The sequence below is a fragment of the Lytechinus variegatus genome, chromosome 10 (genome assembly GCF_018143015.1).
Source record: "Lytechinus variegatus isolate NC3 chromosome 10, Lvar_3.0, whole genome shotgun sequence".
Lineage (NCBI taxonomy): Eukaryota > Metazoa > Echinodermata > Echinoidea > Temnopleuroida > Toxopneustidae > Lytechinus > Lytechinus variegatus.
The window spans coordinates 26982565-27009107 of record NC_054749.1 but is presented as its reverse complement, the minus strand read 5'-3'; the positions used below and the strand labels follow the sequence as shown (position 1 = coordinate 27009107).

Below are 26543 nucleotides of genomic sequence, written 5' to 3'. Positions count from 1 at the left end.
ATGTGGGTTAGATTCTCCAGTGTTTGAGGATATGTTCTTTTCAGAAGCGTACGCAGAATTTTTGAAGAGGGGGGGGGGGAGTGCTGAATGAAAAGTTTACAAGCAAAACAAAAATGTCTTCACCAAAAAGTTGAGGGCGTTTCACACCCCAAATAAGGTATTCACCAAAAAGTGTAGGCCATTTCTTACCAAAAAGGACAGGCAAAAAAATCGGTTTAAAAAAAATGAAGGGGTTTGAACCCCTTTAACCTTTAAAAAGCTATACATCGATGTAATATTTTTTGTTTACAACAGAGATATCATACATACATGTTTGAAAATAAATGTATGAAATGATTATAATATCGCTTAATTTTTTTTTTGAAGTAGTTTTTATTAAATCATTCAGTTCAAAATCATACATACAATAGTATATTAACAAAACACTGTTCACAAAGTAAAATAAATGATTATTCATAATACAAAAAAGAATTGTACATACACAAAAAATACAAAATATAACATTCGAGTCATCAAGAACAAGATGGATATAACAACAAAAGAATTTATAGCGACGCAATTGAACTGAATGAGTAAACGAAGTGAAAAGGCCCTCCCATCCCAACTACTCCCCCCCCCCCACATCCCATCCAAGCCCAGGAAGCGCGGCCTGCTTCCCTCCCCTCAACCCTAGCTACCCTCTGATTTCATACTTACAAGAGTATCATATATTATTTTTGATGTGATATCTTGCAAGTCAAAAGTCCTACCTTTTGATTGAAAATCCAAAATTAACTCACTATCTATGGAACTTTGACCCTCTTTTTTCAGCGAGTCCTTCCAAAAGTATGGAATGTTATTAAAAATTTCGAGTATCTTTTCTATTTCAAAACGATCCAAACCCATTTTTTGAAAGGTCGAGATAGACTTCATCTTCCCATCTTTATCTACAATATGATGGAGTTTATAAATTTTCTTCAAAAACAGCTTTTCATTATAATATGTTTGTCCTTTCAAACGGATGAACCTATTATTGAAAAAATGATCTCATTTCTTTCATTCTTCTCTTCTTTAAGTAAAAACAATTTCTTATTGAACCATGCATCTAACATTTCAGTATAAAATTCTGGCAGTTCAAATCCTATCAAATTCAATGTGAGGTTACTAAACAAAATTTGCAATCCTGCCATACCGTCTGCTAAGTATCTGAAATATTGTTTCCATTTCATTTTGGGCTCTCCCATTATAAGTCTTTTAATCCACATAATTCTTTGTGTCTTAATGAATAACTGAAAATCTGTCATTTTTACAACAGCATGACCATAATCTAAATAAATGACATGAGAAAAAAAGATATTGGAAACATAAAATCATCAGCCCACCTTTTGCATTTTCATTTACAGCGTACTCCCTATGTAACAAAATATTGCTAAATTCAATAATTTATCAAATTTTGGTGAAATTCTCTGTGTTTTGCACAGTTAATATTAGTCCATTTATTTACATTTGATAATCATCAGTGTTCCTTTAAGGATATCATCTTACAGATTGCCTTGTATATGTTGACTTTCTCACTAAAGGGTAAGGAAGTAGACCCGAAGTAGACCCGAAGTAGACTAATTATCAAAAAAATATTTATAGATGCATAATTATTTTCATTTGTGTTGCTTTGGTCTGTGAGTTTGGATGAGGGTTTAGTCACCCCCCCCCCCTCGCTATTTCGTAGCTTTGTCTTATTCTTTCTTATTCTACATTCTATTTTTTTAGGGGGAGGCGGTAGAAAAGAGCAAACAACCTAACATTATTCTAAAGTGATCCGTCCCACGTCGAAGACGGCATAATGACAGCGATGCTGCCATTGATTGGCCAGGAATATGACGTCATCGATGTTGTTTTCTCAGCTTTGGATGAGACCGTCTGCGAAGGGAATCAACGGAGTACGAATTAATGCCGGGGATTATTATCAGTAGCAAATTTGTGGACAATGGATGCTGGTTAGTATTCGTTGCATATATTTCTATACAAATGTTTCCTTTATTTCAAATATGGTGTGGTAATTCTGGCAATTTGCACCATCTGTGAGTAGCCTAATCGACACAAAAACTTGCTTACTTAGTCCCATACAAAGTGTCCCTTGTTGTGTTGATCTCGATTTTTGATACTGAGTGATACGTGTGCTTGCGACTCTAATTGTGAGTTACACTCAGTCAGACTTAAGTATTTTTCAGCTCTTCTAAATCTGTCATTTCTTCCTTTTACGAGATAAAATGTATCACAGTGAATGCCCCTTTTGTTGTCTGTGTTTGAGAGGTGTAAGTTAGATCTTAATTCTTATTCTAACATCAACAAAACTAAACCTCACACACACAAAACAATTGAGTGTGAAAATGAAAAAAAAAACTAAAACTAGACATCTTACTCTAACTTAAGTATATGCCCTTCCTTAATTCTAATCAAAACAAGATACATTTTGAATACCACCTACCCAAACAGAAATATCTCAAATCAGCTATGCAAGAAAAAAAAACTGTTCAACCAGCTTGAGAGCTGATGTTTAAAAGCAATTTAATTCTGTGAATCACGTTGTGACAATAAGACAATATCCATCACACGATACTAACTTCACATACTTGTGTGAGTGGCCGAAAGTATAACCGTGAATTTATTTAAACGAGGACCTGCTCAAATTTGTTTCTGCCTATTTTAACTTCCTTAAAATTGAAGTTCAAAGTCAGACTCAAAAAGTGAAAATCACTCCAAGTTGATGAGATATATGCAGGGGTATTGATTCCATGTGCCTGGACTATGGGGATAGCCTGATTTGCTATAGAGGCTAAAAACACTCATTTAGTTTTGCTAAAAAAATTTTTTACAAAACTAATATTGTAAAACAGGGAAGTCCATTTTTGTGGTTTTTCAATCTAATTGTATAGTAACTGCTGTATCATTTAATTGAAATTTCCACCTGCTACAAGCAATCTATCGAACAAAATGTAAAGGTGTGGAATTAAATGAATTTTTTTCCCAATGACAATTATTTTAATGTCAGTTTTCTTTAATGAATAGACTATACTTCAAGTACTAGTATTCTATTACCTCTGATTCTTCTGCAGGGCCATTCTTCCTGTGCAGTTGTTGTGGGACTCAATTCCCATCAGCCCTACAACTGTCCCAGCATTGTGCCACACACCATCAAATCTTTGAGCTCTCTCCATTCATCAGTGTTGGAAGTTTATTACCAACAGGACTGGGTGCAATCCCTCAAGTTCAACCAGCTCATCTTTATGAACCTATTGAACAACATCCAACCACCAGGAAACCCAGTGGCCATGATTTTACTCTAACACAGCTACAGACTGTGAACACATCTTCACAAGGTTACCCTGTTGCTTCCTCTACACACCACTGGCAATCAGGGGAAGACACACACAGGGAGAGTGATAAACTACCAGTCTCGTCCATGAATCTTCCCAAAGAGCTGGGATCAGAGTGTAGTGCCAGATCAGGAGCTACCCAATCAGCAATACCAATCGCATTGAACCAGTGCCAGGAGCGGGAAGAGGCCCAAAGCAAAATCAAGTATACTCTTGCGAATCTAACTCCAACATCAGAAGCTCATGTGAAATGGGCTTCAAGTTTTTCTTCAGATAAGGATGGAAATCATAGCATGCAAACTGTTAGTCAAGTTGCAAGCCAGCTCTACTCCATTGGTGACAAAACACCAACAACTACAAATGAAGCGAGAATGATGCAGACACACATCGGGGGACCAACTGCAGCTCCTGGCACATTTTCTGTCATTCAAAGCAATCAATGCCGCCATACGGGGCAAAAAGACCACATAAAAAAGGATAGTTCAAGATTCCAGAAACCAATATTGAGCTCAGTTTCAGTGGTATCTCCATTTACCAAAGACACTGAAGGAGGAAGCATGAATCGCCCTGGAGGTTCCTTACGACTATGTTCCTCGACAGTCCCTGCCCATCCTTTACACAAGCAACAGTCTGTTCTGCCAACCCACACCTTTCCCATGAGTGTTCTGACTGCTGTAGGTGTGACCCAAACAGAATCTGTCATCAAGCCAACTAAACCATCCAGAGGGCAAGGACCAAGACCATTCTCCTGTCCTACCTGTCTGAAGACATTCACCCTCAAGTGTAACCTACAGCAACACGAGGTAAGTATATTTGGAGGTTTTAATTTTGAAAATTTTATGAGTCTGTTTCTTCATGATAGTAATGATTGTTCTAGGGTAGAAAATACAGACAGACCAGACAACAGGCAGTTTCAGCCTCATGATTCATAATTGAAATAATGATTTGACACTAACAAAGCTATGTATTTCAAACAAGGACTCAAAATTCACCCAGTCTATTAAAAAGTTTTCATAATCTTTTAATTCTATTTTAAGTTTTAACTTAAATTTTAATTGTTCTTGATCTGCTCACAAATTGAGTGTTCAATGTGTCCAGTGCTGACGTTTTTTTCTGCTGATGACTGTGTGTTTGTTTTTTAACAGATTTATGCTCATTCTGATGACAGACCTTATGCCTGCTCAAAGTGTGATAGATCTTTCAAGTTGAAAGGCCATCTCAAAGAACATGAACGCAATGCCCACAGTGAGGAGAGACCTTTCAAGTGTTCACAGTGTGAGAAAACCTTCAAACAAAAAAGCCATCTTAAAGGTAACCATATAGCTCCTCACTTTCTATTTTTCTTTCTGAGTACTAAATTCTAGAATTCATGTCGGAAAACCTTTCAAAATGGAATTTACCTTAGAGGTAAATAGAGTTCCTACCTTACTGTTTTTCTCTTTGAAATTCTAAATTTTCTTGTGAAAGAACTTTCCATCAAGAGATATCTTACAGGTACATGTAAGATTCCCTCTTTTCACTCACTGCCTCATTCTCATTTGCATATCTCTTATATTCTTACTTTCTTTGTACATAGATAAGTGAAGCTTCAGCTAGTGGATCTGGTGAGGTTTATGTAATAGGATGCCAAGGGGGGGGGGGGCAGTCTCCTTTACATGTAAGATGCATTGAAATGAACATTTAGGGCCTACTGTTAAATTTAATTTTAGTATAGGTAGTGGTTGCTTCGCGCTCACTGTAGTCTTGCTGCATCAGACGCATCAGTTTTATTAATACCACAAATGCATAAAGTCTTGATACATTTCAGACTCTTTTTACATATAGATAGCAACTTTATAACTTGTAGGATTCTCTTCTTTTCTTACAAAAGGTCACATGTCGATCCATGATGGGGCCAAACCACACCGGTGCGAAACCTGCCATCTCGTCTTCCGCCAGAAACAGCACCTGAAGCGGCACGTCCTCACCCACACTGGCAAACGCCTCTTCTCCTGTCCTCACTGCCCTTCCACATTCAACATCAGCAGCGACCTGAAGCGCCACGACCGCATCCACACTGGGGAGAGGCCGTTCCACTGCACACACTGTGGGAAAGGCTTTGCCCGGAAACAGGCTGTCAGGATACACGAGCGGATCCATCAGAAACCCTTCACTTGCCAGAGGTGTAATAAGAGCTTCAGAGACCTGCAGGCGCTGTCAGAACATGAAAAGAAACATGTGAAGACATTGTCGCATGACTGTAGAGAATGTGATCAACGGTTCAGCCTCTTTATGGAGCTCAAAGATCATATGACGATACATACAGGTAGCGTGACTGTTTTTCTCCTACCACACCTATTTAATATTACAGAGCTGGGTTATTTGGACTTACAAGACAGCCATGGGGGTGTAATCCTCCCCCCCAGTCTATTAGTAAATTCTAAATTATCATTTTTCAAAGTCCAGATACTAATCCGGTCCGCAAGACCATTTTCTCAGGGTAACTTATTTCTTACCTTTGCTATTTGTAAATCAATTCAATATCTTAATACAGTGTTAGGTTATCCTTTCAGTTTAGATGGTTAACAAGCCTGTTTCGAGAAGCCAGGTTAACATTTATAATCTATTGCAAGTGTGTCTTTCTCCAGGAAAAAACATGGTTGCAAAGAAAAAGAAGACTACAAAGCAGAAGGGTCCGTCTGCAAGACCAGTTCTCAGGGTAACTTATTTCTTTCTTCATATTAGCTTTCATACACTGTACATAGATATTTCCCTTTTTAAATTCATTTTCCTAATGTATTCGCCATTTTGCCTTGTAAATGAAATTCAAGATTGAGTTATAGATGTTGTTATTTGTACACTTGGTTTTCATCCTTAATTTTATGCTTTAAACCTCCTGTAGTATTATTTTTCAGTTTTGTAATATAAATGTTTTACACTCATCATATGAAAAATTGAAATTGATTCAATTCTATCCTTTTGGGAAAATAGTGCAAATACTTTTTAATCAATTTTTTTTCAAATTTTTATTTGTGTTTTCTTGTTTTTAAATTTTGATAGATGACAAGGCAGAGAGCAGCAGCAGCAGCAGATAAAGCCTATAGGAAAATAAATGCAAAGCCTTCAAGTTCTGCGAAGAAAGAGCATACTTCAACTGACAACGAGAGGCTTTCTTGCCATGTTTGTCACAGGACATTTCAGAAGCAGTGTTATGTGTTGCGCCATGAGCTGAAGTGCCATGGCATACAGCATCATCTGTATCATTGCAAAGAATGTGGAGAAACCTTCACTGGACGGAATGCCCTCATGACCCATGCCCGGGAGCATAAGGACCCTGAGAGATTCAGGTGTGACCAATGCAGCAGTGGCTTCAGGTATGAGTCTCAGCTTCATCGGCACCTGGACACCGCACATGGTGTGAAGCCCTTCTCCTGTAAGGTCTGCTCCAAGACTTTCACACTAAAGAAGTCCTTCTTGGAGCATAGTAAAACATGTACTGAAGAAAATACTTTAACCTGTGAGCTTTGTAAGGATGTCTTCAAGCGAATGGTATCACTGCTGCGGCACAAGGTCAGAGTTCATGGTCTACGACCGTATACATGTTCCATCTGTGAGAGAGGCTTCGCGAACAAGGGAACGCTCCAGCGGCACACCATAACTCACAGTAGTGACCGTCCTCACCAATGTCAGTACTGTTCAAAGACCTTCAAGGAGAAGCGCCAAGTTGACCAACACGAGAAGGTCCACAGAGGTGAAAGGCCATTCCAGTGTTTCCAGTGTGGACTTTCCTTCCATCGTATGGCATACCTGGAGCGCCATGAGGCCATTCATACAGGAGAGAAGCGGTTTCATTGTCCTCATTGTCCGACAGCTTTCTACATGGGCCATGATCTTAAGAGGCACCTAAGGATCCATACAGGAGAAAAGCCATTTACCTGCAAGATATGCAAGGTATCACATTCTTACATTATTTAATACTACAAGTTCAGACATGTTCAAACATCAATCTGCCAAGGCACAGAAACCTATTTCTGCAACATTTTATGTGTAAAGTCAAGGGGATAAAGCGGTAGAGACAAAAATACTATTGAAAGTCAAATTTTTGCATCGGGATTTATCTTAAAATCATTAATCTATTCAGTCAGTGGCTTGATAATGACACAGATATATACATGTATTTTTTTTCATTTAATTAAGATGATATACAATTTATGATATGTACTTGATCCCTACAGAAAGCGTTCCGAAGAAAAGCAGCTGTTGTCTACCATGAGAGGCAAGTCCACATGAGGAAATTCCAGTGCAGCTACTGTTCAAGGAAGTTCTTCACCAAGACAGAACTAGATGGACATACTGTCATACACTTGGGTACTCCGCCGCCACCTCCTATTCCTCCTCTTCAGATTCAACAAGACAAATCAGGTTAGTTTGATAAATTACCAATTGGTCTACACCTGCTTTGCCTACTCTAGTTGGTCTCAAACAAGGTCTAAATCCTTCTTCGTCTAGTTTTGTTGACTATTTCATCTAATTGCCAATTAGGCTATTACCATTTTATCTGTTATCCACTTGGTATAAGAGTGTTTAGTCTGTATGGTTAGATAAACGGTTTATGAACCATTTTTCTATTTGACAAAGTAAATAAATAATAAGTAGACAAAATAGAATTTGGGCCAACTTGACATTAGACTAAATGATTATTAGGCATCAGGTGGGTATTAGAGTATAACAAATTGATAGTAGATCAATTGGGTTAAGCTCATGCGCTATTTATTATCTGAGAAATGCACCAACTGCTTGTAGTCCAAGTGAATATAAATCATTGGTTTGTTGTCATATACCATTTTGTATTGCATATTGCTTGCTTTGTGAACACTTAGGATTGGCTAACACCAGTATTTATAACAAGAGCTCCCCTGAATACAGCCCATTATTGACAATTATTGTAAAAATTGACCCCATCTCTCATTATGGGGGTCTCTTGCACTCCATTGAATATTTTGTTGAAGGGAAAAATTCATGCAGACATGAAGTGGTTTTGAAAGTGAAAGAAACATTGATGAAGGTTTGACGAAAATCCGTCAAAGAATTACAAGTGTTCAGTTATTGAAGTATTTGAATGTCACATGCAAGCAGGAACTTGTCTCAATTTTTTGTCTCTCTTCCAGATGAAGCAAATCAACTGACCAGAGAGTCTGAAGGTGAACATTTAGTGTCAAACCTTGCTCCATCTTTGGACACTGGTGCAATACAAATAACTGGATTCAGTTGCATTGATATGACTAATACTAGTCATGGATCGCACGTAAGTACTGATTAATTATAGACAATAGCACTGGTTTGGGGTTGATCAAAATGACGTTTTAGTCCCTATGCTACCTTGAAGATTTAAGTGTGTTTTAATCTTGCCATCGGATAGCATAGAATTCGAATACATTCCAGAAAATTTGTTGGGCCACTCTCCCTGCGTTGAGTATTTGTCCAGAATATAGAGTAAAAAAACACCCCCCAAAAAAAATAAATAAATAAAAAACTCTTGAAAGCAAAAAGGGTATGTAATTTATACCGACTGTGGGACCTTCTTAACAGGACCCATGAACGGAAAATTCTTTGCACCGGCTCAATAAAAAACCTGATAAAAAGACAAAATTCAAAATGGAATCCCATTCCTCCCATCTCAAACCCGCCATGAACCATGCAGATTACAGTAATGCACACAGCTAGATGAGAATAACCTAATCATAGTAGTTTAGGGTATGTCCAAATATTCAATGAAATCCTAGTATGTAAATCTGGGATCGGCACTAAATCTATTCTCAGAGTGTCCCAGTGGCCTGCCCTTGAATCCTCGTTAAGATGAGTGTTTCAAGACAATTCTCGCGGATGCTGTCCATTCTTCAATGGTAGTGACCCCCACCACTACCTTCCCCCCCTCCCTGCTGTCTTTGTTGATACGTGTAGATTCCATGTGTCATAGCATCAGTGTAGTTAACCCAAGATTAAAGTAGACTAGTATTAAAACTGTTACACTGTTATGGAGTTTTAGTTGCCATACCATTTGCCAAGTACAACTAATTTTGATCCTGTAGTGAAAGGTTTTTGAAGAATTTTTAAAATAAAGTAGCGAGAAAATAATATGGATTTAGAATAAATGACATTGAATTCTTTTATACTTCAGCTTTTTCATGAATACTGAATACATGTAAATAAGAAAAATGAAATCTAGCATTTAATAGAAATATGAACTCACATTCTGGATTTGTTTGAAAATAAACATAGCTTTGACTGTGAGGGTATCCCACATGTATCCACCTTCTGTCCTTATTCCTGTGCACTGGGGAAATATTGTGTTTAGATATTTTTATTTGTTTGATTCTTACTCACAATACATGCTATCTATGAAACAGTTGACGACCCATGATGAAGAGTAGGCCTTTCATATCAATGAAGTTGGTTGCATGCATATTATAATATCCATCTGTAGGTCTTGTTTTCATGTATGGTATAAATGCTTTGTCATTTCCCATCTACTCAAAGTTGTGTTGGTTTTTTTTGTCATAGGATGGCTCAGATACCTGTAATACTCCCCATCGGCCCTCTGACATCCCACCCAGCCAGAGTGAAACATCAGTCCCTGATAGTAGTCAAACATCAGGTAGGATTCTGCAGACCTTTCAACCATTCTGAATTTGGAAAAGGAAAGATTATGAATTATTGACCATTCTGTGCTCTCATCTGGAAATGATTTCCCTATTCTTCTTAAATAAACTACCGGTATACTTTACAATCCTCTGTGAAATTCCATTTTCCTTTACTTTTGAGCAAAATCAACTCTTTCCAGTAACATGGGTTAGGAGGTCTGGATTCTGAGAAAGATTAATGTTATTGGTTCTTTCATAAGATTAAGTTATTTTTTCACAATCAAGAAACTGTTTTGTACCTTTGTAGTACCTTTGCCTCAATTAGTGGTTTCTATATGTTGTGCTGTAGATGGCAGCATGATAGCGATTGCGAGAGAAGGGTATCGTGTACGTTTGAGTGACGAGTCACAACTGATCCCTGACGAGCCACAAGTGGCCCTCTCCTTTGAACTTCAAGACCTTTTTTTTTTGCTTGTCAAATTTTTTTCTGGTACGAAATCCTTTATTTGTGGTTGAAGACCTTGTTTTTTTTTTCTCGGTACGCCACCTTGGGCATATTCCCTCTCATACAGTGTATATGTCATGACATTCTCTTTCTATCATTGTCATAACACCATCCATGCTTCAGTCTGAAGAAGCCACGAGTTGGAGGTGAAAGTACTCACTAATATATGAAATATTTTTCTTGATTGCTAAAAAAACATATTCTTATCAGGTGCGATTTTAGCACATGCATGTATCTCATTCAAACACTATGGCAGTAGTCTGAAGTTTGGTTTAACTCTGAACTAAAATGATGGGAAGCCCCCCTCCCAAAAAGGTAAAAATCTTGTTAACATTTTATGCTTCTTATCCTCATTGTGCTCTCTCATCAGGATATTATGGCAAAGAATACTAATTCAGTACAATTTCCAGACTGTGATGAATGATTTGAGTAACAGGTGAACTTATAAATTGAACCTGTACTTTTAAACAGAATTGTGTCACAATTGGCTATCCAAAGATAAACCCCAAATTTAGACCAGAGTTTAAGTGAAACCCGAGTTTAGAATACTGACCACTCTATTTAATCGTGTCTGTTGTCATCAAAGAAAATGCTTCTAATTTTAGTGAACTTGTTTATACATTATAACTTGATATATAACATAAAACATTTAAATTTGAATTGCATCAAATGTTACTCAGTATAGTAGGCAATGATATACACTTTATTCAACCATACCTGCCAATACATTGCCACCTTTATAAGTGCCTTACATGTTTTTACCATTTTTCTATCTGATAGATGACCATACTAAAATTTCTCTTTTTTTATTTCCAATACCATACAGCCCCAAGTGCTCCATCCGATGAGAGTGAGGTCACATTTTTCTTGTGTAACTCCTGTGGCATTTTATTTTCCAGTGCACTCATGCTAGCCAGACATACCCAGCTCCTGCACAACCCATCTATTACCATTAATAGTCCTGCTTATAAACAAGATCCCACCAAGAGAGGGAATAAGAACAATAGGAGTAAGGGCAAGGAGAAGGGGAAATTGGAGGTTATGGGGGATGCAAGAAAACATCAAATTTGTGCGGAATGTGGAGAAGAGTACACAAGTGATTCAAAAGCCCATTTCCATGAATGCCTGGATCCTAGTAGCATACCCATATCCCCTGGACCAGAGGTTGTTGAAGAACCAGGATCTGATTATGAGGACCAGAACCCTGTGGGGAACGATGGACCCCATAAGGAGAAGGATGAATCTCTGTATTACTGTGGAGAGTGTGGCAAGGGCTTCAAGAAGATCAGCAGTCGCAACGTCCATCAGCGAATCCACACAGGAGATAAGCCGTTTGTGTGCAAGACTTGCAACAAGGCATTCTCGGTAAAGAGCAACCTAAAGCAACATGAGATAGCAAAGCACTCAGACGAAAGACCTTATAATTGTATAAAGTGCAGTGCCAGGTTTAAACAGCGTAGCCACTTAAAGTCTCATGAGCAGATCCATGACGGCATTAAGAAATATGAATGCACCATCTGCCATCAGAAGTTCAGGCAGCCGTCGCATCTGCAGAGGCATAAGCTCGTTCATGATGGGATTAAACAGTACAAGTGTGAACACTGCCCCTCTGCATTCAATCTGGCCAGCGACTTACAGCGCCATTCATTGATCCACGCTGGAGTCAAGCCATTCCCCTGCGATCAGTGTGAGAAGCGTTTCAGACGGAAGTTTCAGCTGAAAGTCCACCAGCAGACTCATTCCGGGGAGCTCCCCCTCCAGTGTCCACATTGCAGGAAAGCCTTCCTGGATAAGAAGTGCTTTGAGAGCCATGTATCTGCGCATGAAGGGAAGACCCTTCACAAGTGCGATGCTTGCGGGAAGTCCTTCAGCACTGACTACGTCCTGAAGCGCCATTCCTGTAAACAGAAATCTGTAGGATGTTTGAAGTGTCAACAGTGCGCAAGGTCTTTCAAATGCAAGAACTCTCTTGATAAACACAGATGCAGGAGAAGAATCACAGACTCCTGACCAGAGATCATTCTTTGGTGTACATGTACACCATGCAAATCAGATGGATCTGTAAAATGAAGTCCCAGCGGCAGTCAATTACTAGTCATCATGGTGTTCTACAGTCAGAAGAGCATGTGGTCTAATTCAGGTAAATAATTACTCTTGGTTTTATTCGTAATAATCATGTAGATTCTATAATGTTATTTAATTCAACTACACTTTGATTGTGACAAAATTGATACATGACAAACGTCCAAAGAAGACTCATATTATCATATTAACAAAGGAAAAAAAACTTAATAGGGTTTCAATACAATACAATGCATCAAAAAGATATTGCGAGATCAATAATCAACATATGTATTATGGGGCCATAATTAAGGACTGATAATTTGTAATCAATGTATCAACATAAGATTGCAATTTTAGACATTTTGATTTCAATTATAAAATAAGTACTTATTAGAAAACCATCCAGGATAGCACTTGTAAATAAGAGTTCAAAAACACATAATAAAGAAGTTTGAAATTTGTTTAAAGAGATTAATTTGTTACATCAAAGAATGTATTTGACAAAATGAATCATAGGAGCAAAGTAGCAAATATAAAAGTGCATAACAGATACATGTACTTGTACTTGCAGTTGGCAAATGTCATTATTCCGTATAAATCATGATATTAACCCTATAGCACCTACAGATTATACGCATAAAGGCAATCTCTCACTGGAGGAAACAATAAAACTGGTAATTAATAGGCATTGTTCCAAAGAAATTGAAAGATTTTTTTTTATAAATTTACTTTTGTTCATTACAAGTTATATTTATTTTGTAGCGTAGGACCTGTTGAATAAATTGGTACATGGCAAAGTTCAATCAGATGTACGAATATTGACCTTTGAGAAATAAAAGCAAAAGTTTAGGTTTCAGCCGCCCCAGTCCCACGCCTTCAAAAAAATATAAGTATTACTGACAGAATGAAAATAAAACTAAAATTTTCGCCAATTCAGGGATAAAATATGTCAAAAATTAATTCCAACTCAAATCTGAATCGTCCATATCGATTTCGATGTCACTCTGTGTGATATCCAACGTTTTGATGAACTCTTCATCAAAACTCTTCGACAGAGTAAGTGGTTTTCCGAGACGTGGACGCAGCCATCTTTGCTGAGATCGACTGCGCAACAGTCTGGAACTTGCTACACACCGATGCGTGTCAGTCGGTTTTTCTCTATTATACTCAATAGGAGCATACACTTTTCTATGCAGATCTATATAGCAGCCAACCTATACAGTATGCACACGCAATATTAGCACGGTAAATCATATACAAGAGATACTATAGCGCAAATAAAACGTACGGGCGGTTAAGGGCGATTCAGTGTGTAACAGGAAGGGTGGTCTCGGGCGGTTCAGGGGCTATTTGGTTAAAAGTTTTTCTGATGCAGATTCATTACTCCAAATATTCCTGATGAAAATAAAAACAGATAAATTTTGGAAATGATTACAAGAGCAAAGTTGTGTGATATAAAAACAAAAGAGGAATGTTAAAGTGTATGTTTATAATTTTTTATAATTTTTATGATTATAGTTTATAGAAACGTGACATACATGGAATGGTTATAAGACAGTGCATGACAGTGCAAATGATGGGCACATCAGAAAATTATTTTTATTTTGTTCCTTGATCAGAGTGAATATCCACTCCTGAAGCTTGACTGAGTTGATGCGAGCCAGTTAAAAGTTGAGAAAACTGATTGAATGTAGGAAAGATCTGTTGTTCATGTGGCAAACATTCAATTTTAATAGTAACATAGTGAAATATTGCACAGGTTCGATAGACAAATGTGAGATGAGGGTTTGAGGAACGGAAGAAATCTTTTTCTTTTTTTTGTCAGATGTGATCATAGGTTCAGGGGAGTTATCACAAAAATAAAGAACAATCGCAAAACATGTCAGGGCATGAAAAGGATGATTGATATTTAGATATACATGTATTCCAACTCCATTGGAAACATTACATTATTGAGATACATTACAATCCTGTCACTTCTAATATTCAGACAACATAAAGTAGATTTATTTTTTTAATTTACATGCTTTAAAACATTAAGATGTTAAGAACCCACTGCAATATTCATATACAGGTTGTAAGAGTAGGGGGGAACCACAGTGTAGTGGTCCACCTGCTCCTCCCCCCCCCCCCCCCCATCAAGTTACATTGGGAGAAGACACCTGAGGGTCAGAGTGATTTAGTTTGCTTTTCCCTCCCAGGCACAGATGACTCCAAACAAATAATGATAAAAATAATAAGTGTCAAAATCCATTATTGGATATCAAATTATCAATAAGAAAAGTATTATAAACACATATCGAAAAGGAGTATGTTCATAACCATCTTGCAGCTCAAAATATTGTTAAAATCTTTTTGCATAATGTACATGTAGGGCCTATATTATTACTGAAATGTCCATTGAGTTATGTAATATAGCTATTTTTTTTTATTTCTGATTTATTCTAATTCATGCTAGCAATAGTTCATTTGTTGCCTTTAATTGCAATTTATTTGACGCCATATCTATCTTGTAAGAGATGCTCAAGGTGCACAAGTGAAGGGGGGAGCAAACAAAATATTAAATAACAGAAATTATTGATTAAAAGGAGTTATAGAGGTACGGTAAGTTCGTAGACGTAGCTTAATCTTAAATGTAATTACTTTACATTTGACTGCATTTCAATTTTACTTGCAGGGAGAATACATGTAACACACTTTGATTCTCAAAATATTTACACTGTCTATATAATTTAAAACAAGTCATAATTGTAACATTAATTTCCAACATTCAATGATACGGTATTATATTGTGATCATAAAAACATTTTAAATAGGCCTATATCAAGTAAAGTACAGGATTTATAGAAAACAAAACCTCAAAGAAAGGGATTACACATAAGAGCGACAATCTTTTTAAAATGGCGACATCTAGTTTAGAGATAACAAATCTGCTGAAATATATCCAAATACCATAGTTTTTCAAGTTACTGATCACAAAATATATTTATTTATTAAATACATATTTAATTTTTTTTTCTTATATTGCAAATAGATCCATACTTATCAGAAGTCTTAAGCACTCTATAATAATGAAGTATTGCCCTTAATGTTTGAAGGCAGTGGTATTTGAATAATTACCCCGAGCATTTTATGGCACTTGATTACTCATGTAATAAATAGAAACATTTATGACTATCAGGAAAAAGATGACTGTTTCTCAACTGTATCAAAAAGCTGAAGCTGAAAAGAATAAGGCTCACTAAATATTTAAACAAATAATACATGCCATTTGCTCCTTCTAATTCCTCAGTACATATTGATTGATTGATTCATTCATTTATTTCCACATTTCATAACAAGAACAATACAAACAGTGCATGAAAGGCATTACAGAATATAGTACAATATATACATATAAATATTCCAATGCTAAAATGCATTACATGAAACAAACTAAAATCTAAATAAACATTGATATGTCTCATGTATGACAAGTCGAAAGGACCATCTTATCCATCTATGGTGTTTTTCAGGAGCCCAATGCATCCTTTAGCTCAGCGATGACATTTCCAAGTTGATCAAAATCTTGATGCATATGCCGATTGTCGTCTGTCGCATCATTTGCCGGGTCCATAGACCCAAACAAAACAAAACCTGTCCATGATCCATTTTCCTGAAAAGCAATTGATAACCATTAAATTAAATCACATCAAGAATGACGAATCAGTATTTATGATATTTAGCCAAGCTTTATATTGTAAAAATCTGCTTTGGATTTTATTCCTAAATTTAGTTTGAGGAACCAATATGACCCTGTTTATACACTGAAAAAGTGTGTGTGGGGTACAAGGGTGTAGGATTTGTGCATCCCCCCGGGGTCATTCCCCTGGTACTATTCATATTGAATCTTTTATTATTGATAAATTCTGACAATCTTCAGATTATTTGATGCATTTACATGTATATGTAAAACTCATTTGACCAATGCATTTTCTGGCTGGAGATCAATTTAAAATGATGCTGCATGCAGTAACTTATGGACACCATATTAATTTTTTTTTGAAGTATTAAAATGCCAACCTTGTTTTTCTCGATGGCAATATGATCAGCAGTCAGCGAACCATGGGTCATTGTACAAGAGTGGATCTTATCTAGTGTAGCATACAATTGTGTACTGATGGCTTGTACATCCTCTGCATTAATCTCAAGCTCTTTGTCTCTGATGAGACTAATGGCATCTGACAGAATGTAATGATCCTGCTTTCTTCTGCTCATCTCTAAAGATCTTGTAGATTCTGGAATTAAAAAAAAAACATGAACAAGAATAAATTAGGATATTTTTTCGTCTAAATAATTGATATATATGGTATTTTGCAGTGGTTTTATCTTTTTTTCGCATTTTGCAAATCAAATTTTGCCAAATATGTCTGCTTTGATACATTTACTCAAATGGAACCCCATTACAAAAAGTTTAAAACTTGGACCTTGTGAACTTACCAGAACAGTCCACAACTGTGAAAATAGTTGTGCACAAAATGGCATAAACACTAATGAGGAATCAAAAGTATCCATAAATCTAAAAGTGATTTTTCTATTATGTTTTTTCTCATCTGCCACGAAAGAGGGATTTACTTGTCTTGTAAGTATAAGTTGAACATTTTTATCATTTGGTCAATAAGAACACTTGTAGTCGTCAAAACCGCTAGTCAGTCTCCATTGTCCTGAGGGGTTTGGAATCAATTCCCGACACAGATTTTATTTCAACCTTGGCAATAATCTTGAAAATGATAAAGCAGCTCGAGGAACTTATGTCAAAGCTAGACTTTTATTATTCTTTCTATTGACATAAGCTTATATTTTCAAAAATGTACATGTATATAAATGTATGTATGCTTATAATTCTTAGTGAAATAAAAATAAAATTACAAAGTGCAAGCTGTCCAAACCTGCCACTTCTCCTGTGTACAATATGTAAAGTGTTCCTCTCAAAAGACATGTAATACATTGCAATAAAGTAAATGTCCTTTACTGTTCAGCTTTTATCCTAACATTGAATATCAGTATTCTTACAAATATTCCTTTTCCTTTCATTGTTATAATAAAGGTTAGAAATATCCCAAATACAAAGCATAACAAAATTTAATCAATCCAAACCTTCTCTTGTTGAGTTTGTGGGTGAGTTTCCTTGTAAAAGCTTTGAGGTACCATTTTTCTTGGGTCCTCCTGGATTCGGTGTGTAACGACTGCTGACAGTGCTGTTGGTGATGGTGCTTGTGGTCGTTCGGAAGGACGCCAACCTGTTCTTGACATCAATTGTTGAGATGGTATAGAGGTAGGGGTTGATGGAGGAGTTGATTGGTAGGACAAAGACGGCAATCCAAGCATAGACCGAAGGTGGGATCACAGAAGATTCAGAGAGAGACACGAAGGCGAGTATGACGATGGGCAGCCAGCAGCAGATGTCGGTGGCCACGATGACCGCAGTTCGGACTGCTAATTTAATCTAGAAAGAATAAATGATAAAGGATGGTGTAATTGTAAGGCATGAAGGAATGTTGTACTTTTGAGGTTGCACCATACATTTCAAGAATTAAATGAATATCAAAGATTCACCTTCACATCAAGAAATAGTTGCTATCTAGTAGAAAGGAATATACAGGTATATGCTTCATGTCCTCTATTTCCTCTTCTTTTCTTTCTTCTTATTTCTATTTTGCTCTTCTTTTTCTTCACAATCTGCTGCCTCAAGTTATTCTGGAGCATTACAGACTGTGGATATTCCTAACAGACAATAAACAAAAATCTCTTATTTGTATTTTTGCATACCTCGGCTTCCATTGTCTTATTGGTCCTCAACGAAGATGCCGATCGCTTCGCAATGACGTAGATCACAGTGTAGCAGACAATAATGGCTGCCATGGCTATAAAGTTGATAAAGATGGCGCTCATTGCATATTTCCAGCCTGGAGGCTTGACATTGGTCAGAGGCAGAGCAAGGCATACGCCAGAGCGTCCATAGTATCTGTCACCAAAGTAAGGGAATGGAATAGCTGGGATGACGCTGTAGATGAGACATACTACTCAGATCGCTGCTGCTGTAATGCGGGCCGACTTCCGTCCCAAGTGCTTTTGCGAGAAGGGAAATGTGATGCAGAGGAAACGATCTATCGTTATGGTAGTGAGAATCAGCACCGATACCTCACTGGAAAGACTGGCTAAGATCCCGGCCAGTTTACACATCCCACTTGCTTTCCATTTCTCTGCATGGAAAACGTAGACATGCCTGTAGTGAGCATCGGCGCTGGCAATGATCAGCATGTACACCCCCATGAGACAATCGGATACGGCTAGGTTGAAGATCAAGAAAGCTTGGACCCGGAATTTCTTACGATCTCGTCCCCGTTCTATGATGACAAAGACATTCCCGATGAAGGCACTGAAACCAAGGATCCACATGAAGGTTCGTAGCACGTCGGATCGCATCAGGTCTTGGCAGGATGAGAACTGGTCTTCAGGCGGGTAGCAAGTTTCAAGACCAGATACAATGCAGCAGAATAGGAACAGGTCAGATGACCTAGGTGTGTTTTGGAAAGATGAGAAAAAAATTAAGAAAGACAAAATGTAGTCATAACAACACACTTGTATGTTAGCTATTGTCTTGGTGAGAATGAACAAGACAACAACATAGGACCCGGCCTCCCTGTATTTATGCAAACTGCCAATTTTCTTTTTTCTTTTTAAATTTTTTTTGGAGGCGTTATAAACTTTGCAAAAAAGTATAATGACAGTGCAGGTAAGCACATTCAAAGGCATTCATGAATTATAAAATAAATTGAACTTTTCATGACATGATTTGCAAAAAGACTTTAAAGATTGATTGTACCTTTAATATTTAATTGGACATCGATCAAAGAATACCCTTTACAACTTTTCTGAATATTTTCATCCAATCAGAGAGCGAGGTTGGCTCAGTCAGTAAAGTCCACCCCAGGCGGATGACTGAAGCCATTGCGTTGTGTCTAAACGTCTCTCCCCTGTTTCATAGATGCATGCTATGTTACAGCACTGGAAACACTCCATCCGTTGGATAGGATGTTAAATGGAGGCCCCATGTAGAGGAGAGTCACCAACTTTGCACGTGAAGAACCCACTGAACTATTCGAATAAGTGTAGGGGGAAACCCTGGTGCAGTGGTCCACCACTGGTGCATTTCCCCAATCAGTTATATCGGGAGGAGAGACCTGTTGGTCACAGTTCTGTGTACACGCCCTTCTAGGCGACCCAGATTGGCTGGCTCCTCCAAGGAGCCTTTGAATGTCTTCGACAGATGTATGGCGCTCTACAAATTATTTGCATCATCATCATCAATCAATAATAAGTTAATAATTATAATTGGTAAAAAGTAATGGACTTACAGATGTCGAAGTTGGTCCAGCCCTCTGAAAATATCCATGTCAAAGTCAACAATGTCGTTCCGTTCAAGTAATCTGCATGAACAAAAAAAATCGGCATTGACCATCAAATTGCATTTCTGTCTGAATATCATCATCATCATCATCATATCAGCCATGTTCAGCCCACTGCAGGGCGAAGGCCTCCTCAAGTTGGTGCCAAAGGTGCTTGTCTTTAGCTGATGCAATCCAATTTATACCAACGAATTTTGTGAGCTCGTCACTCCATCTCAATATTTTGTCTACCCCGATTTCGTGAACCTAGCCAATATCAATAAATATAAAAAATATCATAAATGTTATTAATATTGCTGAAGAGAAGAGTTCAACAACATGTAATTCATTTTCAGTAAATTGACAGAGATACAGGGACTAATGTGTGTTCATAAAAAATAAGTAGGGAGTTTCCACACAGCGACAGAGGATTTAAGGACAGATATTAAAGTGTATTATCAAATGCCCTTCATGACAAAAAAACAACCAAAATTCTTTGTCGAATATCGATGAATCAAAACAGCAATTTAGTCCTTGTCTCTGGACAAACCACATATTTGCAATTTATGGTCCCGGCTTACCAATTTTCGACAAAGACTTCCAGCTGTTCATTGTCATTTTACAGGCATTTTCAATACATATACTGTGTTCTTGAATCCTCTGAAAACTCCCTTAGAATAATTTGGGGACTTTAAAAAAAGGGATGTCATTCAACCTTACAAGAAAAGGATTAAATGAAGGACTAAAATATTTAAAACTAAACTTAATTTAGCTATGTACTCACAATGTCTCGGTATTATTCAGACCGTCAAATGCACCAGACTCCACTCGAGCTATGTTGTTGTCATTTAAATTTCTGTAAAATGTACATCACCAATAGTGCTATGATTAAAATTCATTATTATTTTGCATTTCTTTTACAACATACATTTGCTAAATTGTGCAATATGTTTTAATACAATGCAGGTTTACCCTTATTAGGTTGTCATAGAACAACTAACAAAATGTAAAGGGATGTTTGAGTGAAGATGTCTATATACTTATATCCCATTTAAGCAATATCTTGTTTATACATTTAAACCAAATTATGAAAATGTCTAGATATATACCTAATTTTTCACCTTTTTTTAGTGTACTAACAGCATATTTATTTACAAATTTGTAGTTTAAATATTAAACCAATTTTATACAAATGAATGTTTTGTTTCATGATGATAATCAACAGTTATATCTATTTGGCCTCATGAATACATACATTTAGATTCAATTTAATCATTACTATATAATACATATAACCATAATGGTAAGTATGACTCTTTTCTTATAAAGGAAATGATTTTAGTTTGGTGAGATTTGCAACTATTCAGACTTACATGAGTTCAAGTGAATCGAGTCCATTGAATGTTCCTACTCCAAGGGATTCTAACTCAAGATTCTGTAAATGTCTGCAACAATGACAATATTGAAGATAACTATTCAAATGTATTGTTTAATATATCAAACATATCTAATACACCAAATACAATGCAATGATAGGTTGTGGTACATGTATTCAGTAAATGACACTGAAATGAGTACATGCAAGCTGTACTTCGGAGCATTTTCATAGTTAATTAGTATTTTTTTACTCAAGCAAGATTACCCACAATACATGTATTTCCAATATGTGTAAATAATCCAATAACAAATATGTTTGGTTCTAGCAAATGGAATATTTTTTATCCATTAAATCCATAAGTTGTGAATAGATTGTTTTGGGCATTGGAATAGATATGAATCAATGTGACTTTTTTAATGAACAAGAAAATGAAGGTTAAGTCTTGTGACACTTACAAGAAGGGAAGACTGGAGAGAGAGTTGAAAGCACCCGGTTGTACAATCATGAGCGGATTGGATGAGAGGTCCCTGTATAAAATTTGGTTTTTAATGATAGTAGTAAGGCGTTCAGATGGCAAGAGTCATATGTGTTTAAACCAATTATTCAAATCACTCAAGACTGTGAACACTGTTAAACAGACACATAACACTCTCACACTTATCTCCCCCACCCTCACACACACACCCTCTCACACTGTACACATGCAAAGATTGAAGCATTGGACACTGTTCAGAGGCATTATCTTTTCTGTCACCACCCCCCCCCCCTCTTGAATAGCATAATTTCATGTATCTGCGCCATGCACACCCACACACACATGCACACTCACCAATTTAATGCTAGAGTATAGGTTGTAAATGATTAATTTCTAGAGAAACTCAAAGGTGATGAAAATATTTTGAAATTATTTTTGTTCTTACAGGTCAGTGAGTTGATCCAATCCAGCAAATGTATCAGCATACAGCATCTGAATGAAATTCCTAGAAAGGCCCCTGTAAAAAGGTATAACAATTGATAAGTAAATGATAATATTCATTTTTGTGTATGTGTATTAAAGTCTTGGCCAAATTGGTTATTCAGTATATCACACAATGTAAATATATTCACAATTGACGTGTCAATTGTCAACATTAATGTACATTTGTATCTTCATCATACATGGTATTGTTTAATCTTCTGTTTGTGTGTGTATATACATATACAAAAATCATACATGATCTGATATTCAAAAGAACTGCCTTCATCCTTTTGAAACAGTGTAATACAAAGGAATCTAATTATTTATCATTTGATATTTTCTGGTTTGTTGAAATTACACTATGCAGAACATTCTCTTTTTTATTTGTAGTCTACTAATGGTGGAGCATACTTTAGTCGCTTGGAATTAATATGAGAGCTTGAATAACAAGCAAGATGGGAAGAAATATATTGCTTTCAAATCAAGAAAATGACAAAATTGATATTACAATGGCTCTATGACCAAGTTGATGGCAACTAATGTGACATTGCCTTGCTGTGTTGCTAAAAAAACACATGAAAGCTATTAAAAACGATACACTTACAATTTCTTTAGATTATGTTGTCCAGAAAAAGTTCCAGGTACAATATACTCTATTCCATTACCCGGCAAATCCCTGTGGAGAGAAGTAGAAAAGGACTGTCTGTCTCAGATGCTATACTTACATTTAGATCTCAAGTTTACAAAAGTAATGATAATAAGTTTGTTTTGAAGGAATAAAAAATATCGAAAGACAGAAATCTCTGAGAATGAATGGCTTAGTTATTTCACACCCGTGCACCTTTTTTGTGTGGATGATAAGTGGTAACCATATTTTCATTATACATTTCAAAGAGATAGGTTCATATCAAAATAAATTCACATTTTACAGAATTTAAAATGGTAAAACTAGAGCTGCACATTGACAGCATCTCCAATAAATTCACATTTCAAAGAATTTAACTTAAAAAGATAGAACTATATTTATTAAAGAATCTAACAGACACTTAGGGAGTAAACACTTACAGAGAAAGTAGTAACATGTAGGATGACAGGTTGAGATGTAAGGTATCTTCTAGTGTTGTCTGGTTCCAGTGCATTTCTGTATCTCTTCTTTCTCGCTGACTGTGGTATGCATCAATGATTACTCTGTGCCCCCCAAAAATAATTTGAAATGTAATCAAATAATGGAAATACAATGATTTAAAGTCTTTATGATTGCAAAATAAGATTGTTTATCAGCCCATTCTGTCTCACATTATCTGAAAAGATACAAGATTGGTTAAAATTTGGCCCTATCACCTGTTAATTAAACTATTTTGCAGGTAATACATATTGTCGCACGCACCACGAACCGTCCTCTCTGGGCACTTTGATGCGAAAGTTACTTCTGCGAAAAACGCATTTAAAGAAAAGTTTTTTTTAAACCAGCAATAAGTGAACCTACAAGGAGAGCAAATTATTAACCAGTGTCTTTGTTAAAAAGTTCAGGTTCCAAAGTTTCATCCCGTATCTTTATATTTTCTTGAAGTTAATTATTTACGCCACAGTGGCCAACGTAACAGAGAGGACGGTTCGTGGAATAGATACAGTGCGCTTAACTTTTGCATCGAAGTGCACAGAGAGGACGGTTCGTGGTGCGTGCGACAATATTTTACCAAATATTGTTTAGCTTAGTTTGATTTGCATTCATTAAATATCTTTCCAAACTACCAAATATTTTAATGCATCAGTGAATTTCCTGAAAGAAAGTGCTCCAAAGTACTTTCAATCATGTACATGTTATATCTATACAAAGTAAATTTACAGAGATTTTTAAGATAGACTATTACCAATATCTTGTGAGATTGGGAATTCAGTTTCACACAAAAAACTGTTTTATCTTCTCTTTACAGCTTTGTACCTGCCTTATATTATGTATTATTTTGTATCTTTAGACAATTTGTATTAACTCACATTTGACGAGCAGTTATGGGGATACTCGCAGCAAGCTCGGATGTCCATACCTCGAATGAGTGGCAATTAAAACTGAGACCATCACAAGTACATCCAGTGGGACAAACAATGTCTAGGAAAAAAAACAGAATGAAAGTCCTATCTTTATTATAGCTAGAGGAATGCCTCCTTTATTCCACATAACTGCTTCTGCTGTTTCTCTTCAGTTTCTTGTTACCTTCAGCTTTGATATACATGTACAGTCAAACCTGTCCTAGTGACCATCTGTCCATAGTGAAAACCTGTAGTGGCCACCAATCTTGTCTCCAAGTTGATAAGAATATGAGCAAGTGAACCTGGTGATAAAGACCACCTTCTCCAATGGCCATTTCTGTTTCCCTTGGATAGCCTTTATAGACATGCTTGACTGTATATGTGTGTTTCACGAAGGTTAGGTGAATGTACCAATGACAAAAATATCCTCTCAATACTGAATATTTGAGGGGGAAAATAATTTATGTTGGTCTTCATTATCATTGTCTTTTTATTTTTCTCCCTTCTTCCCTTCCTCCATCACACTATATTCTCAGATCTCATCTCTCACCGTCTTCCTCAACTTACCACAGAACATCTCATCATCGGCATCTGTACAGTCTATGACGCCATCGCAGATCTGATCATCTGTAACGCAATACTTCTCTCCATGACATCGAAGGAAGCCGGGACAGGAATAGGTTTCTGTTATCAGCCAGAGACACAGGTATTGAAAAATATTTAGAATAGTTATGAGTAATTTTTCAGTATCAGGGTTTAGTTCTCATTTGTCTTTGTTCCAGAGGGATTTATTTGAGTCATTTCAAATACAGGTTTTGATGTGCTTATATTTAAAAAAAAAATGAAAATCCATAATTTATTGTTTGAAATAGACATGAAATGAAATACTCCGAAAATTTGCTTTGCCCAATTGATCGTGGGCCCGGCAGCCACTGTGCAGCGCCAGATCGACGAGGCTCTATCCCTTTAACCGTTGAACGCCAAACAGGGTAGCAGCAACTCCCATCTTTTAACGTCTTTTGGTCTGATGCTGCTGGGGTTTGAACCCTGACCTCCCAGTTGTGAGATGGACGCTCTACCAACTGAGTCAACACACCGGTACTGAGTATCTAAGTAGGGGCATATACATATATGATTAAATGCCGGTTACAACATATTTAGTAGAAGAGACATTGAATTTTGTGAATTGAATGTACAATATATGACGTTTAAACAAAAATTATATAATATTTGAAATGACTGATCCATTCTTCATACAAATGTATCAAGAACTTGTTTAAATTGTTAATCAGACATTAACATTAACAGTCTCATCCGTGAAATTATATACTCAGCTTACCACATCCAAATTCATCTTCACTACTTGGACAATCGGCAACACCATCACATCGCCTCCGTAGTGGAAGACAGTAGGAATTTGTGCACTTAAAATTATTTCCAGAGCATTCAATTTCACCTGCATAAATAAGAAACATGATACAATTGGAAATTTTGCTTCCCACACATATAGAAATTATTGTAGATCTAAGGACTGAATATCACTATAATTGTAATTTAAAAATTGCAAATAAACTTGATATGATCTTTACAAATGAAACCACACAAAAAATGTGTTCTATCCATATCAAAATTATATTGTTTTTTTTCTCAATAGGATTGATCAAATAACCTGATCATAGTTTTTCTAAACTTACTAACCTTTCTGAAAAAATATTATATTGATCCATCAAGTCACACAAGAATTAATACACATTAAAGGTAAAATTTTTACTTTCTAAGTACACAGGAGATGTCGTTGTTTATTATTCCATCATTTCAATTCATTGCCATCCATAAGGTAAAGTGTACTTTTTGAGAATTGGATTGATATGAATGATAACACTGATAACGTTGGTCATAACAAATTGCTAGTAAACAATGGGTTCATGATGAAATCAAGGAGATCTAGATTGCTCAGCCAAGTGTGTGACTCTCTCAGTAAAGGAAAATCATCTTTTTGCCTTTTTTGACTTTGAAACGGAAAGTATTACATGGGTACTCTGGGGTGATTTCACTCGTAAAATGCTCAAAAAGAGCCCTGGGAAAGTAACAATAGAGCTCCTGAATTTTCCCATTTGATGCCATCTTAAAGCTTATCCAACGTTGTTATTCATGTGATTGGTTGTGTTGAGTAGCTCCGGAAAATAAGAAAAATAATAATTGTTTGCCTG

General features: G+C 36.5%; 2 protein-coding genes across 3 annotated transcripts in view; one reads left to right on the top strand and one right to left on the bottom strand.

Annotated features, from left to right (window-relative positions):
• The first annotated feature begins 1771 nt into the window (after nt 1-1771).
• Nucleotides 1772-24988, top strand: LOC121422325 (zinc finger protein 850-like). Of its 2 annotated transcripts, none has more exons than XM_041617291.1 (12): nt 1772-1973; nt 3093-4156; nt 4499-4664; nt 5224-5658; nt 5981-6051; nt 6393-7283; nt 7568-7754; nt 8501-8637; nt 9894-9987; nt 11305-12618; nt 22270-22349; nt 24906-24988. In XM_041617291.1, the coding sequence occupies exons 1-10, from the start codon at nt 1964-1966 to the stop codon at nt 12486-12488; spliced, it is 4239 nt and encodes a 1412-aa protein (XP_041473225.1). In that variant the 5' UTR covers nt 1772-1963; the 3' UTR covers nt 12489-12618; nt 22270-22349; nt 24906-24988. The 2 variants fall into 2 exon arrangements, with proteins under 2 accessions (XP_041473225.1, XP_041473226.1); XM_041617292.1 differs by lacking the exon at nt 24906-24988 and adding an exon at nt 24282-24350.
• The window catches only part of LOC121422326, a 51352-nt gene continuing 39757 nt past the window's right edge, over nt 14949-26543 (bottom strand). The window contains 14 exon segments of the mRNA XM_041617293.1: nt 14949-16197; nt 16605-16819; nt 17679-18027; nt 18351-19098; nt 19940-20011; nt 20754-20825; nt 21343-21414; nt 21803-21874; nt 22268-22339; nt 22910-22981; nt 23371-23493; nt 24301-24412; nt 24901-25017; nt 25673-25789. Coding sequence (XP_041473227.1) covers nt 16054-16197; nt 16605-16819; nt 17679-18027; nt 18351-19098; nt 19940-20011; nt 20754-20825; nt 21343-21414; nt 21803-21874; nt 22268-22339; nt 22910-22981; nt 23371-23493; nt 24301-24412; nt 24901-25017; nt 25673-25789 — 2357 coding nt within the window. The 3' untranslated portion in view covers nt 14949-16053.